Source organism: Theropithecus gelada, chromosome 7a, assembly GCF_003255815.1.
Source record: "Theropithecus gelada isolate Dixy chromosome 7a, Tgel_1.0, whole genome shotgun sequence".
Taxonomy (NCBI): domain Eukaryota; kingdom Metazoa; phylum Chordata; class Mammalia; order Primates; family Cercopithecidae; genus Theropithecus; species Theropithecus gelada.
This window is the reverse complement of record NC_037674.1, coordinates 19,148,880-19,164,812: the sequence shown is the minus strand read 5'-3', so window position 1 is coordinate 19,164,812 and position 15,933 is coordinate 19,148,880. Positions and strand designations below refer to the sequence as shown.

The 15,933-nt window shown below is 45.1% G+C and overlaps 3 protein-coding genes across 4 annotated transcripts in view; 1 reads left to right on the top strand and 2 right to left on the bottom strand.

Annotated features, from left to right (window-relative positions):
- The window catches only part of SERF2 (small EDRK-rich factor 2), a 22,806-nt gene extending 21,150 nt beyond the window's left edge, over nucleotides 1-1,656 (bottom strand). Inside the window, exon 1 of the mRNA XM_025389661.1 lies at nucleotides 1,251-1,656. The gene's annotated coding sequence lies outside the window, so the exon portion shown is untranslated. The remainder of the gene's footprint in view (nucleotides 1-1,250) is intronic.
- ELL3 (elongation factor for RNA polymerase II 3) lies at nucleotides 809-6,463 on the top strand. Of its 2 annotated transcripts, XM_025389654.1 has the most exons (11): nucleotides 809-1,982; nucleotides 2,208-2,243; nucleotides 2,598-2,710; nucleotides 2,823-3,024; nucleotides 3,132-3,217; nucleotides 3,361-3,436; nucleotides 4,312-4,495; nucleotides 4,573-4,615; nucleotides 4,739-4,910; nucleotides 5,705-5,749; nucleotides 5,832-6,463. In XM_025389654.1, the coding sequence occupies exons 1-11, from the start codon at nucleotides 1,851-1,853 to the stop codon at nucleotides 5,940-5,942; spliced, it is 1,200 nt and encodes a 399-aa protein (XP_025245439.1). In that variant the 5' UTR covers nucleotides 809-1,850; the 3' UTR covers nucleotides 5,943-6,463. The 2 variants fall into 2 exon arrangements, with proteins under 2 accessions (XP_025245439.1, XP_025245438.1); XM_025389653.1 differs by having other exon boundaries at nucleotides 1,619-2,710; nucleotides 5,832-6,452.
- The window catches only part of PDIA3 (protein disulfide isomerase family A member 3), a 22,056-nt gene continuing 12,577 nt past the window's right edge, over nucleotides 6,455-15,933 (bottom strand). Inside the window, exons 6-13 of the mRNA XM_025389657.1 lie at nucleotides 13,937-14,053; nucleotides 13,193-13,318; nucleotides 12,318-12,500; nucleotides 10,657-10,765; nucleotides 9,603-9,731; nucleotides 8,922-9,001; nucleotides 8,671-8,728; nucleotides 6,455-7,959 (exon numbers count right to left, since the gene is read on the bottom strand). Of these exons, the coding sequence (XP_025245442.1) occupies nucleotides 7,846-7,959; nucleotides 8,671-8,728; nucleotides 8,922-9,001; nucleotides 9,603-9,731; nucleotides 10,657-10,765; nucleotides 12,318-12,500; nucleotides 13,193-13,318; nucleotides 13,937-14,053 (916 nt within the window). The 3' untranslated portion in view covers nucleotides 6,455-7,845. The remainder of the gene's footprint in view (nucleotides 7,960-8,670; nucleotides 8,729-8,921; nucleotides 9,002-9,602; nucleotides 9,732-10,656; nucleotides 10,766-12,317; nucleotides 12,501-13,192; nucleotides 13,319-13,936; nucleotides 14,054-15,933) is intronic.

Here is a 15,933-nt window from a genome sequence, read left to right as displayed (position 1 = left end):
CCTCCCAAGTAGCTGGGACTACAAGCGTGTGCCACCACACCCGGTTAATTTTGTATTTTTAGTACAGACGGGGTTTCACCATGTTGGCCAGGCTGGTCTCAAACTCCTGACCTCAGGTGATCCACCCGCCTCAGCCTCCCAAAGTGCCGGGATTACAGGCACGAGCTGGTGTGCCCGGCCTTTTTTTTTTTTTTTTTTTCTCTTTTTGAGACAGGGTCTCTCTCTGTCGCTCAGGCTGAAGTGCAGTGACAAAAACATGGCCTGAACGTGGATTCAAGCGATCCTCCTGCTTCAGCCTCCTGAGTAGCTGGGACTACAGGCATGCACTGCTATGCCCAGCTAAGAGACCAGCTTTATCCATTACCACAACTGTTTATCAAATTAGGATATTGTCACAGAGAAACAGAGAGAGCACAGATTTTAAAGATCAACTTTATTGAAGTACAATTTACATACAAATTTTATGTGTATTGGCCGGGTACGGTGACTCACGCCTCTAATCCCAGTACTTTGGGAGGGTGAGGCGGGAGGATCACGAGGTCAGGAAATCGAGACCATTCTGGCTAACACGGTGAAACCCCGTTTCTACTAAAAATGCAAAAAATTAGCCGGGCGTGGGGCGTGGTGGCGGGTGCCCGTGGTCCCAGCTACTTGGGAGGCTGAGGCAGGAGAATGGCGTGAACCTGGGAGGCGAAACTTGCAGTGAGCCGAGATCGCGCCACTGCACTCCAGCCTGGGTGACACAGCGAGACTACGTCTCAAAAAAAAAAAAAAAAAAAAAAAAATTATGTGTATTTTTTTGATGAGTTTTGACAAATGTATAGGTAATTTTATTTGTGGTGGAGGACATTAAGGTTCCCTGGGATTGTGCAGGTCCAGGGATTTAACAGACGGATCCTGGTTAGGAAACAGGACAACATTAAGGCTCTTGGGAAATATAATCAAACAGGAACAAGTGGAAACACCAAGGGCTGGCCAGAGGTTGGTCCTGGGGTCTCACTGCACCAGGATCTGGCCCTCTGGAATGCCTGGCGACTTCATGGCAGCTCCTGGCCCTCCTCAGGGAGCGGTCTCACCACTCTGACGTGTGTTTAGGCCACGAGATGAGACCTAGGACTGGGTTCTGGCTCTCTGCCCTGCAACTTTCCTGCCACTACCCGCGCCCGCATCCCTGCCCACCAGTGGGGGGGCGCTCCAGTCGGTGACAGCCAACTTTCGCTGCTGCCACCACAACCGCAGGGCCCGATTACCTCTCCAGTCTATTAGAAACCGGTTTCAGATCCGCGGTGGAACGGCGGGCGGGAAAAAGCCCAAGCGCTGTCTCGGGTGCCCCTTCGGGTCAGCCATCCTCTGGTCTCCGAGGCTCGGGGCTAACTGGGCGCGAACCGCTGAGCCCGCCTACCAATCAGGCCCTTTCTGCCGCCCCTCTGCGGCTGAAACCCTCAAAGGGTTGCAGTTTCAGCTTTCACTTAGAGACAGCAACTCCAAATTCAGGGTCGCTGGGGAAACTGAGGCAGGACTGGGGACCCTGGGTGAGAGGTCAGACAGTGGTCGCGGACTCTTTCTCCCGAGAAATGGGGATAGCTCTTCCTATAGCCCAAAGCGACTCACGCAGATCCTAGAAGAGAGCGCCGAGGTCCGGGGGGTTGGCCCGGGAAAGCGAAGCGCCGCCCACGCGGCTGGGAAACCTCAGGGTGGTGCTCGCCGGAGGTGGGGCCAGGGGCGGGTTCCGGGCGGAGGGTGGGGCAGACGTGGGTTACCGGGTGTGCCAGCCAAACCTTGCACAGAGGAGGTGGCGGTGGTGGCCCTCGCCTGTGGCCCCCGTGCTGCTTGCACTCGAACTCTTCGCCATGGAGGAGCTCCAGGAGCCTCTGAGTGGACAGCGCCGGCTCTGTTTCACGCCAGCTGCCCGGACCAGCCTCTTACTGCTCAGGCTCAACGACGCTGCGCTGCGGGCGCTGCAAGAGTGTCAGCGGCAACAGGTACGGCCGGCCCCCTTCTTCTCTAGTCCCTGCCCCTGGGAACCTTGGGCCTCAGCCGGCGACCCTGGAGAAGGTGCAGGGGAGAGGGAGCGGCATCCGCAAGCTCTGGCCTCCCCACCTCTCCAAGTGAAGCCGGCTAGGCAGGTGATCCCGGGCTCCGGACCCCGGATCCTGGGGATACCGCTTCACCTGCGCTCAATGGTCACATCTTCGCTCTCCCCGCAGGTACGGCCGGTGATTGCCTTCCAAGGCCACCGAGGGGTAAGTGCGAGCTCAGGGTGTGTGAGTGAGATTAGGGCGAGGGAGCATAAACGTGGGCTGGAGGTGGAAGGTGCGATCGGGGCCGGAGGCTGCGAGTGGTCACGGTCTGAGGTATTTCCGAGAACTGAACTCCAAATGGGGCGAGGAGGCTGCTGGGGTTGTCCCAGGGGGCTGTGGTTGAGGGGACTGTGCTGTTTCAGCCTCCTGGGGAACTCAGGCCCAGCTGCACCTGGTGTGCTAACGAGCCCTGTGGGACCCGTCTTAGTCTTACTTAGGCTGGCTCCCGGAGGAGTGGCGGCGGCAGGAGGGGGAGGGGCTGACTTCATGGGGCTTACCGTCTCCTTCCACCTCCAGTATCTGAGGTTCCCAGGCCCTGGCTGGTCCTGCCTCTTCTCCTTCATAGTGTCCCAGTGTTGCCAGGAGGGCGCTGGTGGTAGCCTAGACCTTGTGTGCCAACGCTTCGTCAGGTAAGGGGGAACAGGTAGCAGGCAAGAAAGGGTTTGTGGAAAGTGGGGGAGGGAAATGTGAAGAGGTGCTTAAGAGCTCACCCCCCTATTTTTTTCCACCACGCCTTTCCAGGTCTGGGTCTAACCGCCTCCACTGCCTGGGCTCACTCAGGGAGCGCCTCATTATTTGGGCAGCCATGGATTCTATCCCAGCCCCATTATCAGTTCAGGGACACAACCTGCCTGAAGATGCCAGACATCCTGAGAGTTGGCAGAACACAGGAAACTATTCTGAAGGAGATGTAGTATCACAGCCACAGATAGCACTAGAGGAGGTGAGGCCAGAAACTGCAGGGAGTTGTGATAAGGTGGGGCAAAGGCTGAAGTCCAAGGTATCCCAGTACTCCAGGGAACCAAGTGCTCCTGCCACTTTCCCCACCAGGTGTCAGTGTCAGATCCACTGGCAAGCAACCAAGGACAGTCACTCCCAGGATCCTCAAGGGAGCACATGGCACAGCGGGAAGTGAGGTACTTGGGACGGGGTGGGACTAACATGGGAAGCTTTGGCATTGTCTTCCTTTCTAATCTCCACTCTTAAATGTTGTAATAAAAGATCCAGTTCCACCTCCTACCCTGGTCTTCATCTGTCCCATTCCCTGAAAATATCCTAGAAACCAGACCCATCTTCCAAACAGAGAACCTGTTCAGGAGCTGCCTTCCTCTGCCAGCCGGAAACGTCTGGACAAGGTAAGTTATAATGGCAAGGGCTTTTCTTTCTTTCTTTCTTTTTTTTTAACATTGGTATAATGAAACAGTGGCAAAGACTATTTTGAAGAGCACTTTTAGTCAAGTGAAAACTTAGAAATTGGAAGCTCAGGCCAGGCGCGGTGGCTCACGCTTGTAATCCCAGCACTTTGGGAGGCCGAGGCAGGTGGACCACCTGAGGTCGGGAGTTCAAGACCAGCCTGACCAACATGGAGAAACCCCGTCTCTACTAAAAATACAAAATTAGCCGGGGTGGTGGCACATGCCTGTAATCCCAGCTACTCGGGAGGCTGAGGCAGGAGAATCGCTTGAACCCGGGAGGCTGAGGTTGCGGTGAGCCAAGATTGCACCATTGCACTCTAGCTTGGGCAAAAAGAGTGAAACTCTGTCTCAAAAAAAAAAAAAAAAAAAAAAAAAGAAAGAAATTGGAAGCTCATTATATAGGAGGAATTTTTTTAGAGACAAAGTCTCTCTGTTCCCCAGGCTGGAGACTCCTGGGTTCAAACCATCCTTTTTTTTTTCTTAGTCTCACTCTTGTCACCCAGGCTAGGGTGCTGTGGTATGATCACAGCTCACCACAGCCTTGAACTCCTGGGCTCAAGTGATTCTCCCTCCTCAGGTGGTGTGTGCCACCACACCAGGCTCATTTTCTGATTTTTTTGCAGAGATAGGGTCTCACTATGTTACCCAGACTAGTCTTGAAATCTTGTGTTCAAGCAATTCCCCCACCTCAGCCTCTGAAATGGTTGGGATTACAGGTATGAGTCACTGTGCCCAGCCTAGGAGGAATTCTTGAGAAAAGAACATATTTAGGAAGCTCTTGGCTGTTTATGTCACACAGATATTTTCCTCAACAGAAACGTTCAGTGCCTGTGGCCACTGTAGAACTAGAAGAAAAGAGGTTCAGAACTCTGCCTTTAGCGCCAAGCCCCCTACAAGGCCTGACCAATCAGGATTTACAAGAGGGAGAAGATTGGGAGCAAGAAGATAAAGATGAAGACATGGACCCCAGATTAGAATGCAGTTCCTCAGTTCAAGAAGGTGAGTTAATGAAAGGAGGGTAAAAATGCCAGTGGAAAAGACTTATAATCACTTGTGTTTTCTTGATTCCTTCCTAGATTCTGAATCCCCAAGCCCTGAAGATGTACCAGACTATCTCCTGTGAGTTCCCTTGCTTTTTCCAATTTCATGAAGCCTTGTGCATATATTAAGATATACTTCCTGGAAGCTGAGGGCTTTTCAGGGGCAATGAAATTGAAGGTGACAGCTCTCTGCTCCTGGCAGGCAATACAGGGCCATCCGCAGTGCAGAACAGCAACATGCCTATGAGCAGGACTTTGAGACAGATTATGCTGAATACCGCATCCTGCATGCCCGTGTTGGGACTGCAAGCCAAAGGTTCATAGAGCTGGGAGCAGAGATTAAAAGAGTTCAGCGAGGAACTCCGGAATATAAGGTAAGGACAGGACCCAGCCTGGCTTTCCAACTCTACTGGCCATTAACCCCCTGCTAACCACCCATATGCCTGTGTTCATAAAGTGACTAAGCAGTGACAAGAAAACCTGTTTGAAGGGAAAAATTAGTCTGTATCATTGTATCATTCAGTAGAATGAGAAGGGAAGTTACTTCTCTTTTTTGAGACAGTCTAGCTCTCTCAGGCACAGTCTTGGCTCACTGCAACCTCCACCTCTTAGGCTAAAGCAATTCTCGTGCCTCAGCTTTCCGAATAGCTGGGATTATAGGTATGTGCCACCACGCCCAGCTAATTTTTGTATTTTTAGTAGAGACAGGATTTCACCATGTTGGCCAGGCTGGTCTTGAACTCCTGATCTCAAGTGATCCACCCACCTCAGCCTCCCAAAGTGCTGGGATTACAGGTGTGAGCCACTGCGCCTGGCCCCTCTCTCTTTTTTCTTTTTGAGATGGAGTCACTTCGCCCAGGCTGGAGTGCAGTGGCGCGATCTCGGCTCACTGCAAGCTACGCCTCCTGGGTTCATGCCATTCTCCTGCCTCAGCCTCCCAAGTAGCTGGGACTACAGGCGCCTGCCACCACGCCTGGCTAATTTTTTTGTATTTTTTAGTAGAGATGGGTTTCACTGTCTTAGCCAGGATGGTCTCTATCTCCTGACCTCATGATCTGCCCACCTTGGCCACCCAAAGTGCTAGGATTACAGGCGTGAGCCACCGTGCCTGGCCACCCCTCTCTTTATTTCTTAATGTTGAACTCAGTGCTAGTATTTTCTGTTTCAGGTGCTGGAAGACAAGATAGTCCAGGAATATAAAAAGTTCAGGAAGGTAAGACAAGGTCGGGGAATGGAAGCAAGCAAGGTAGAAATGAGAATTTTTACTTTTTGACATGGATGCTTTTTCTCTGCAGCGGTACCCAGGTTACAGAGAAGAGAAGCGTCGCTGTGAGTACCTTCACCAGAAATTGTCCCACATTAAAGGTCTCATCCTGGAGTTTGAGGAAAAGAACAGGGGCAGCTGAAGTTATCAAGGGAATTCTTGAGCCTCTGCTTAGTGAAACACGAAGGAACAAAGCAGCTGTAAACTAAATAGAATGCAACTATATGCTTTTCTTATGCTGACCACTGGAGTCCGTGGTGGCAAGTAGAGAGTTGCTCTAGCTTCCTGAGGTTTGGTTTTCATTGTTAATTTTTGGGGTGTGGGCACTGTGCAAAGACTCCATAGCTATGCCTAGGAGTTTAGGAAAAGTGACAGAGGCTTGGCTTTTTTACCTTTAGTTCAGCCAAGTCATTTTCAAGTCCTGAGAAATGACATCATCTTCAGGATAAGATAATGAGGACATTAGACAAACCAAACTAAGTGAATTTAGTCTACTAGCCTCCCTAAGGAAACAGTAATAATAACTTTTGGTAAGAGCTAAAATAACTTGTAGCATACCTAGATATAATAGGAAAGGGCCTGGGTGTTACCCATGTACTGAAAATGAACTTTTTTACCAACATGGCTAAAAAATTAAAACTGACTGCTTCTGTGTCCTTTGTACAAGTTCATATGTTTTCCTTAAATCTTCCAAGGCAGGTGGTTCTTAACCCTGCCTTCACATCTGAGACACTTTTGGGGCTCTCTAAACAATTAGATCCCTGGACCCCAGCCCAGATGTTATGAGTTAGAATCTCTAAGATTATGGTTTAGACATCTTTTACTTTTTCCAAGCTCTGTGTGTGACCAAGATACATACTTTGCTGTAAGGCTCTATCAAATTCATCTTAAAATTGACAGCTACATACTGTAATTATATAGTAGGAAGAAAATTCTTTTCTGAACATAGGAATTCCTAGGATCACCTAAAGTAGCGCTCCTACCTCGAATTATCCAGTGACTGAAAACTATAACTGGGCAGGATTTGAATTTACCTACAAAAGGAGATAAATGGTTTAGTTGGACAAAAGATCACTCTTCAGTCCTTTCTGTTCCTCACTGTTACAAAAGAAAGTGGATGCTTTACTCATAACTAGGAATGATACTGCCTTTCCCAGTTCTACTGAAGGGGGAGGTTAAAGGGCCACACCCTAGGCTTTGGGAGATAGAACTGCACCCAGCAGTGTCAGCAATTCCTGAAACAACTTGGATGAAACCTTGTGATGCCACACCCTTGACAGGGCATTTCTGGACAGAGAACAGTCCTTGGGAGGTATAAATATGCAGTAAGCTTAGCTGCGTGGCAAGGATAAACAGGAACCCATCCTTAGGGCATGGACAGCCTAACAAGAAAGGCCCTTCACCTGTTCTCTAATCACCAGGGTAGGTCTGGGCAATAAACATGTAAGGAGAGAAAGAGATAATAAATTTTGAAAGAATTTTGAGGTGATTATGGACCCAGTCAGTCAGTCTACAGCTGCAGTGATCAGTATGGTAGCAACTGTATTGCTATTTAAATTAATGAAGACTAAAAATGTAGTTTCTAGTCATATTTCAGATGCTCCATAGCTACCTGTACTGAACAGTGTAGATTACAGAGCATTTCCATCACTGAGGAAAGCTCTATTGAACAGTGATAGTGTGCAGAGAACACCTGGTTCTCAATCTTGTGGAAAGTAAGACAGTTTAAAGGGGTCTCATTTATTGTCACTGTTCCAAATGTACAAAAAAAATTAGAAAATACCCCCAACTCAACCCCACCCCCAAAACATTCCCCCCAACACAAATAATTTTTCCCAAAACCACAAACATAAACTGGTCCTGGTTTTCCATAAACAGTGCAGCTAAGAAACAGTTTAGAGAAAATTTAACAGGATTCAGATTATATCCATTCTGTCCTCTCAGCCCTGAGAGGTAATAATTCCCATATGGGTCCCAGTCCTCCCTAATGGTTTTCCCATCTCTGGTGGAAGAGTCCTTTTACAAAGTGGCGTTTGGCTACTGCTTTAGAGATCCTCCTGTGCCTTCTTCTTCTTCTTGGGTTTTTCTTCTTGAATTACAGGGGGGTTTGTAGCTTCTCGTTGTAGATAGCTAATAAAATCACTTAATTCACGGCCACCCTGAAAACAGAAAGATTACCTTAAAAATGTAACTTTTTAAATAACCCTGATCTGCTCCAAAAAGGAAGACTTTTGAGTTTGTAAAAGCACATTAGCAGCCACATATACTGACCATGAGAGTTTAAACAGTTTTTAGTTAAATAAACCCAATTAGCCTGGCGTGGTGGCTCACGCCTATAATCCCAGCACTTTGGGAGGCCAAGGTGGGCAGATCACCTGAGGTCAGGAGTTCAAGACCAGCCTGACCAACATGGAGAAACCCCATCTCTACTAAAAATACAAATTAGCGGGGGGAGGGATTGCATTGGGAGTTATACCTGATGTAAATGAAGAGTTGATGGGTGCAGCACACCAACATGGCACAAGTATACATATGTAACAAACCTGCACGTTATGCACATGTACCCTAGAACTTAAAGTATAATAATAAAAAAAAAAAAAATACAAATTAGCCAGGGTGGTGGCACATGCCTGTAATCCCAGCTACTTGGGAGGCTGAGGCAGGAGAATCGCTTGAACCTGGGAGGTGGAGGTTGCAGTGAGCCGAGATCACGCCATTACACTCCAGCCTGGGCAACAAGAGCGAAACTCCGTCTCAAAAATAAATAAAATTAAATAAGTAAATAAACCAACCCAATTAAAGAACTATGTTTAAGAGTGTGTGTTTATGTCTGTGTATGTATTTGTGGGGATATGGGACAATTCACTTACTTCATATTTCTTTGGATTTAGCTTCTTGTTGGCTGGAGAGAAGTATATGGTAGGAAAACTGGGGAAAGAAACATTTATTAATTTGAAGCAGTTATGTGGGCTCATGTGCAGAACTCTTAAGCCAAGAAGGAATCAGTGGTTCTTCCTTCAACTGGAATATGAAGACTATGTCTAGTAATGATTTCCTGGTGGTTACAAGCTTTATTCCAATCAATTGCCTAGACACTTTTGTTAATTTTTAATCCACTTACCCTCTGACTTCATATGGAGAAGGCACATCATTGGCTGTGGCATCCATCTTGGCTATGACGATATTTGGGTCTTTGCTGAGCTGTTAATAAAACAGGTTAAATGTTTACATTTCAAATTTTCAGTGACAGAGGGACACTTAAGTCAATTCAAGACTTAAAACAATCTCATTCTTCAAACACTAAAAATACAAAAATTAGCTGGGTGTGGTGGTGCGCACCTGTAATTCCAGCAGATAAACTGCTGTTCAGGTGGGAAGAGTGCTTTGCAGATGGTAGTACCTCACTTTCCACAAGCTTCCCTTTTTTCTCTTGTATTAAGACTACATATTGCCACCTTCAAATTTACCTGGTCTAAATAAGACATTACAGGGGCTAAGTCAAATGTTTTAAGATGAAGAACCATATGGATTCATGTAAGCCATTACCAAAATTCAGAAGTTCTTAGATATTTTGAACTATTATCTAGATTGAGCCTGAGGAATGGAATGTTAAAAGTGGGTATCTCAGGCACTGCACAGGCTGGAGCACTAGGGGGCAGTCAAGAGAAAGTGAGTAAACAGCAAGTAATTGGGAAAAAAAATCTACAAGTACTTAGGAACCAAGCAAATGAGCCAATGCTGAATACATTTATAAACTTTGCTCCCGCTCAAATGTTATCCTCAGAATAGGGTTCATACTTACCTTCTCTCCAAGTTCTTTATACTTGGGCTCCAGATTCTTACAGTGACCACACCAAGGAGCATAAAATTCAATCAGTACATCTTTATTTTCATTATTCACTATTTCATCAAAATTCTCTGCTACCACTACCTGGAAAACACAGAGGAACCTCTAGTTGGTAAGGTAACATAAAAAAATAAATTCACAAGCTGTATTTGTTTCTAGACCCAATCCCTCTCTAATTTGATGTGTTACCAAGGAAAGTAAGTCATAGAAACCCAAATCACATTTACAGATTAAAGATGTTGTCATTCACTAGATACCAACTCGTTCCTTTGTCTGTCACCTATCAAACTATGTTCAGGAAGTTACAGGATATAGAAGTGCTACCCAACCGTTCCTTAAAGTAATTTCAAGCCAGGCTTGGTGGCACATGCCTGCAGTCCAAGCTACTCAGAAGGCTGAGGCAACTGAGTAAGACCACATCTCTATAAAAAAATTCAAAGTATACACTGTTCTTAGGGGTTGCTCTATCCTCAAGAGTAACTTAGCCCAATATAAATTTCATCAGAAAATTCTATGCAGGCTTTATACTCTTGCCCCTACCAAGCATTATGAGCCCTGCCAATGCTTTTTTTTTTTTTTGAGATGGAGTTTCACTCTTGTCACCCAGGCTGGAGTGCAGTGGCATAATCTCGACTCACTGCAACCTCTGCTTCCCGGGTTCAAGTGATTCTCCTGCCTCAGCCTCCCAAGTAGCTGGGAACACAGGCACCCGCCACCACACTTGGCTGATTTTTTTGTATTTTTAGTAGAGATGGGGTTTCACCATGTTGGGCAGGCTGATCTCGAACTCTCAACCTCATGATCTGCCTGCCTTGGCCTCCCAAAGTGCTGGGATTACAGGCATGAGCCACCGCTTGGCCTGCCAATGCTTATTTTATGACTCAGGGAGTAAGGACAAAAAAAAAAAAAGAGATGGCCAATGAAGTCTTCATTTAGACCCCACAGTTTTGGAACAAAGAAACGAGGAGAGGCAATTGCTCATAGCTTGATGAGGCTGTCAGTACCTCACCTTTACAGGCCCATCATTGCTCTCTGGGATAGGTTCAGACTTCAGGTATCTCTTCAGATTGCCATCAAAGTAATCCTGCAGGAACCTCTCCAGAGCCTTCCCATCACGCCTACAATTGGAAAACAAGGGTAAGGCTTGTTAATCTGTTCCCACCACTGAGAAAATTATAGCAATTGCTTTGAACAGTTACTGTGTATTTTAGCTTTTCAAGGCTAAAAAAAAGGGGAACTCTTATCTCTCAATATGCAGAACTACAGACTGAAGAAACAAACCGTTTTTTATTTCTAGTGTGTTCTTTGTGGATTTCAAAGTTCAGAGAAAGAATCATTGGTCTGCTAGAGATTCATTTTTGTAAAAGAACCAGGTCTTATTGCTCTGGAGGATAGTGTGTGTTTACAGTATTTCATTTTATTGATTGTCTCACAAGGAATATTTTCTCTTGTCTCAATCTCCCAAAATCTCAGAAAGTGAGGGTAAAAATTGTTTCTGGGGTCTTAAGATCTTCCTGATTCTGAGTTTACTTTAGACTCATGTGGTATTTCAAAAAGAAAATACATTCTGTAGGGATGAGGGGGGAATGGTTTGGTTTGAAATGACATCCGTATCAATGAAGCTGTTCAATCTTTTTTTTGATTTTTCAATTTTTTAGAGACAGGGTCTGGCTATGTTGCCCAGGCTGGCCTCAAACTCATGGGCTCAAGTGATCTTCCTGCTTCAGCCTCCCAAAGTGCTGGGATTATAGGTGTGAGCAACCACATCTGGCCCAAAGGAGGTTGTCCAATCTTATCTTTTTTTGTTTTTTTGAGACACAGTCTTGCTCTGTCACCCAGGCTGGAGAACAGTGGCGTGATCTCGGCTCACTGCAACCTCTGCCTCCCGGGTTCAAGTGATTCTGGTGCCTCAGCCTCCCTAGTAGCTGGAATTACAGGTGCACACCATCACACCCAGCTAATTTTTGTATTTTTAATAGAGACGGGGTTTCACCATGTGGGCCAGGCTGGTCTCGAACTCCTGACCTCAAGTGATCCACATACCTTGGCCTCCCAAATTGCTGGGATTACAGGTGTGAGTCACTGTGCTCAGCCTCTATCTGCAATTAATGACCAAGTGGAATTATGTAAGAATTCCAACCTGCCATCCTTTCATTAGTTTTCAGAATTCATTAAGGATCATAATCCTTAAAGTATCGATACGTATTTATTTATTTTTATTTATGTTTTTTGAGACAGAGTTTCACTCTTGTTGCCCAGGCTGGAGTGCAATGGCACGATCTTGGCTCACTGAAACCTCCGCCTCCCAGGTTCAAGCGATTCTCCTGCCTCAGCCTCCCAAGTAGCTGGGATTACAGGCATGCACCACTGTGTCTGGCTAATTTTTGTATTTTTAGTAGAGACGGGGTTTCTCTATGTTGGTCAGGCTGGTCTCGAACTCCCGACCTTAGGTGATCCGCCGCCTTGGCCTCCCAAAGTGCTGGGATTACAAGTGTGAGCCACTGTGCCTGGCCTAAAGTATCTATATTTAAATTGAGAAAAACGACAGTCATAGGTCTTGATTAAAAGACCTATCTTCACATTCCAGGGTTATTGTTCTTTAGAAATCCTTTGTAGTATAAAAGGCTTTAATAAATGCCTTGGAGAATCAAAGCCCAACTAGCAACTCACGAGAACTCCTCCTGCATGACAAACTTCTCTCCTTTAGCAGTTCTGATAGCAACAACAGGAATCTCTCCAGCAGTGCTCTCCAAGCCAAAATCAGAAAGTTCATGGCTAAAGGTTTTGCGGCTAGCTACAGCAAAGTTGAGTTTGTGCCCAGCATCCAGAAATTTCTTTGCCACCATCATTACCCTGTGGGAAACAAGAGACATTTGTGCCAAGACTATACAGGGTGGTCAAGCACTTTTGAAACTAAGCAGCAAGTGACTGGAAAGCAAAGACTAACTTCTATAGTTCTAGCCTTCTGGAATCAGTCTGAACAGTCTGAGCTTCTGGGCCCTGACACAGGATTATGATATACTTCAATGCCTTACTGAACTTCACTGGCAAATTGGTGATGCCCAATCAACTGGTGCATTCCTGCTAAATCTTGCTGTAATATACAACTGAAATCTGTTTTAGGCATAATGACTGATCTGAAAAGAAAATTTGTAAAGGTAAAATGCACTGAGAGTCTAAATGTGCAAGTAAGCACAATGTTTAAGTGCATTTTATATCAAATTTCCACCTTCTACTTAGAGTCACTATGTCACAAAGCAAAGAAACACCTATGAAATACATGCCCAACAGATTTTGAAAACAGTTTATGTTATTTGTCCTATGGCTTCAAATGTAGTTTTTGGAAGCCAAATGTTCCCATTCTTTCCTGCTCTTATACCACACATGGTAACAGGACAGTAATTTTAATTTTTTTTTTTTTTTACAGCTTCTTAAGGAACCATTTATTGTTTTACAGATTCTTAAGGAAACAACAAGATAGTTAGAAGGGACTGTTTATACATTGGGTAAACTTGTCCATGTGGGAAAAACATAATTCTTATTACCTGTTTCTCCAGTAGTTGGAACCTTTAGCATTCTTTTCATAGTCCACATCATAGTAAGCAATAAGTAAGTCCTTGCCTTGTATCAAATCTTTATTGTCTTCTGTCATGTGAGGGCAGATACCGAAACTGAAATGAAATAATCCATTATCAACTGGCTTGGCAAGTTTTTAGCTATATCATAAAGTTGCCACAAAGTAACTGATAGCATTTATGAAGGAAAGAGATTTTCAACATTTAGGACAAGTACTGAGCAATATATACCTTACAGGATGACAACAGGAGTTCTAACACCCATACATTACTGCTTTATTTATTTTTTTTTTTTTTGAGACGGAGTCTCGCTCTGTCGCCCAGGCTGGAGTGCAGTGGCACGATCTCGGCTCGCTGCAAGCTCCGCTTCTCCGGTTCACGCCATTCTCCTGGCTCAGCCTCCTGAGTAGCTGGGACTACAGGCACCCGCCACCGTGCCCGGCTAATTTTTTGTATTTTTAATAGAGACGGGGTTTCACTGTGGTCTCGATCTCCTGACCTTGTGATCCGCCCGCCTCGGCCTCCCAAAGTGCTGGGATTACAGGCGTGAGCCACCGCGCCCAGCATTACTGCTTTAATGTAAACTCAAACTATTATTATTACAATCCCCCTGAATAGACCGTTTAAGCCAAAATATAGCTCTGCTTAATAACTGAGGTAAACAAACTAAAATCAAGTAAATAAATCCCAGACAAGATACAAAGAAGTACTCACATGTTTTCCTGGATGAACTTTTTAATTTTGCCACTGGTCATTTTTTGCTCTGTATATGCCACAGTCTTGTCCTCAAACTTGTTAGTCAGATGTGAAGGACGAAATAAGATGATACCCCTTAAAAAAAAAAAAAGTCTCAGTAGGCAGATAACAGAAGAACTGTCTCCCATCCTTTTTTTTTTTTTTTTTTTTTTTGAGATAGGGTTTCACTCTGTTGCTCAGACTGGAGTGCAGTGGTATGATCATAGCTCACTGTAGCCTTGAACTCCCAGGCTCAAGTGATCCTCCCACCTCAGCTGCCCAAATAGCTGAGAACACAGGTGTGCACCACCATGCACAACTAATTTTTTATTTTTTTAAATTTTTATAGAGATGGGGGTCTCACCATGTTACCAAGGCTGGTCTTGAACTCCCAGGCTCAAGTGATTCTCCCATCTCGGCCTCCAAAAATGCTGGGATTACAGGCGGAGCCCCCATGTTTCATATAATGCTCAGACTATCTACTTTTGCTGCCACTTTTAACTAGCAACATCTAAGCACACAAGGACTCTTTTCTAGTACCACAGATTCAGCAACATGACATTCTCATTAACACTAAGATGCTAACCACTTTAATCTTAAATGCAATAATTGGGTATAGGGTTTAATACATTTTGGGTTGGAAAATTAAGAGAACGTGGTTCTAATCATAGTTCCCCAACTAATTCCAAACACATTGGACCAGGTCTCAATTTAATCCTTCTGGTCTTCAGCTTTTTCATTATCTCAAAAGGGGGTTAGAGTAGATTTTCAAACCTTTAGAAACAATAGCAGGCTGGGTGTGGTGGCTCACACCTGTAATCCCAACACTTTGGGAGCCTGAGGCAGACAGATCACCAAAGGTCAGGAGTTTGAGACCAGCCTGGCCAATATGATGAAACCCTGTCTCTACTAAAAACACAAAAATTAGGCAGGTGTGGTGGTGCACACCTGTAATCCCACTACTCAGGAGGCTGAGGCAGGAGAATCACTTGAACCCAGGAGGCAGAGGTTGTAGTGAGCCGAGATCATACCACTGCACTCCAGCCTGGGCAACAAGGGTGAGGCTCCGTCTGAAAAAAATAAAAACAAAAAACTCAAACTTACTCTAAATCTTCTCCTTTTCACACATGGTTAGTGACTATTGTTTACATTTTTTATACTCACTCCTTCCTATCCATTGCCACTAATGCTGTTGACCGAGTTTAGACTCTCACATGTCATCCTCAGTTTAGATTCTCCTTATAATCCTTAGAATTCTTAGAATCCTTTGAATGCCTTTCACCATTCCCCCTTCAAACCATTATCATGTGGTTGCCAGTGACTTCTTCACAAATTTAACCCATTTATGTGGGAGGTTGTAAATTGTTTTTGTGAAAGATCAGACCTTGGCAATGACCTTGAGCAGGAGGCTACTACTCCCACAAGCTTAGTATTCTAATAATAGAACACTAGGCATTACTCCCCAGCCCAGAGTCTTTCAATGGCTCTCAAATGTCTAAAAGATAAAATCTAAGCTCTTTTGTATGGCACTTAAAATTTATAATTTGGTCTTTGCTTAATACTCCAATCTTATCTTTCATTATCTCAATCACAAACAATACTCCAGCAGTACTATGGGCCCCAACATGCCTAGGCTATCTTACATTTCAAGGCCTTCACTCCTGGTGCTCTATCTGGAATAATTTTTATTTCAAAGGCTATAACCTTCCAGAAAAAACCTCATCCTTCAAGAGTCACCCCCTCTATGAATTTTTCTGATATTACCCACCTACCCCAAAAGAAGAAAAACAATCACTCCCTCTTTTGTACTTCCAACCACTCTGCATATAGTTCTATATATACTTTATAATTTCATTTTTACATATGTTCATGTATACAATCTCCCTTTACTAGATAGAGGGTTGTTCCTTGAAGGCAGCAATAGTTTCTGGCATGTAGCATAATGCCTCGAAAGTACTCAATAAACCCTTGGGAAA

What these genes read in the sequence shown, in the direction of transcription:
- ELL3 (XM_025389653.1), top strand. Translation starts at nt 1,851, where the DNA reads ATGGAGGAGCTCCAGGAGCCTCTGAGTGGACAGCGCCGGCTCTGTTTC. An exon ending in ATGGCACAGCGGGAAGTGAG is followed by an intron (nt 3,218 to 3,360) that starts GTACTTGGGACG and finishes AAAATATCCTAG; the next exon opens with AAACCAGACCCATCTTCCAA. An exon ending in AATATAAAAAGTTCAGGAAG is followed by an intron (nt 5,750 to 5,831) that starts GTAAGACAAGGT and finishes TTTTCTCTGCAG; the next exon opens with CGGTACCCAGGTTACAGAGA.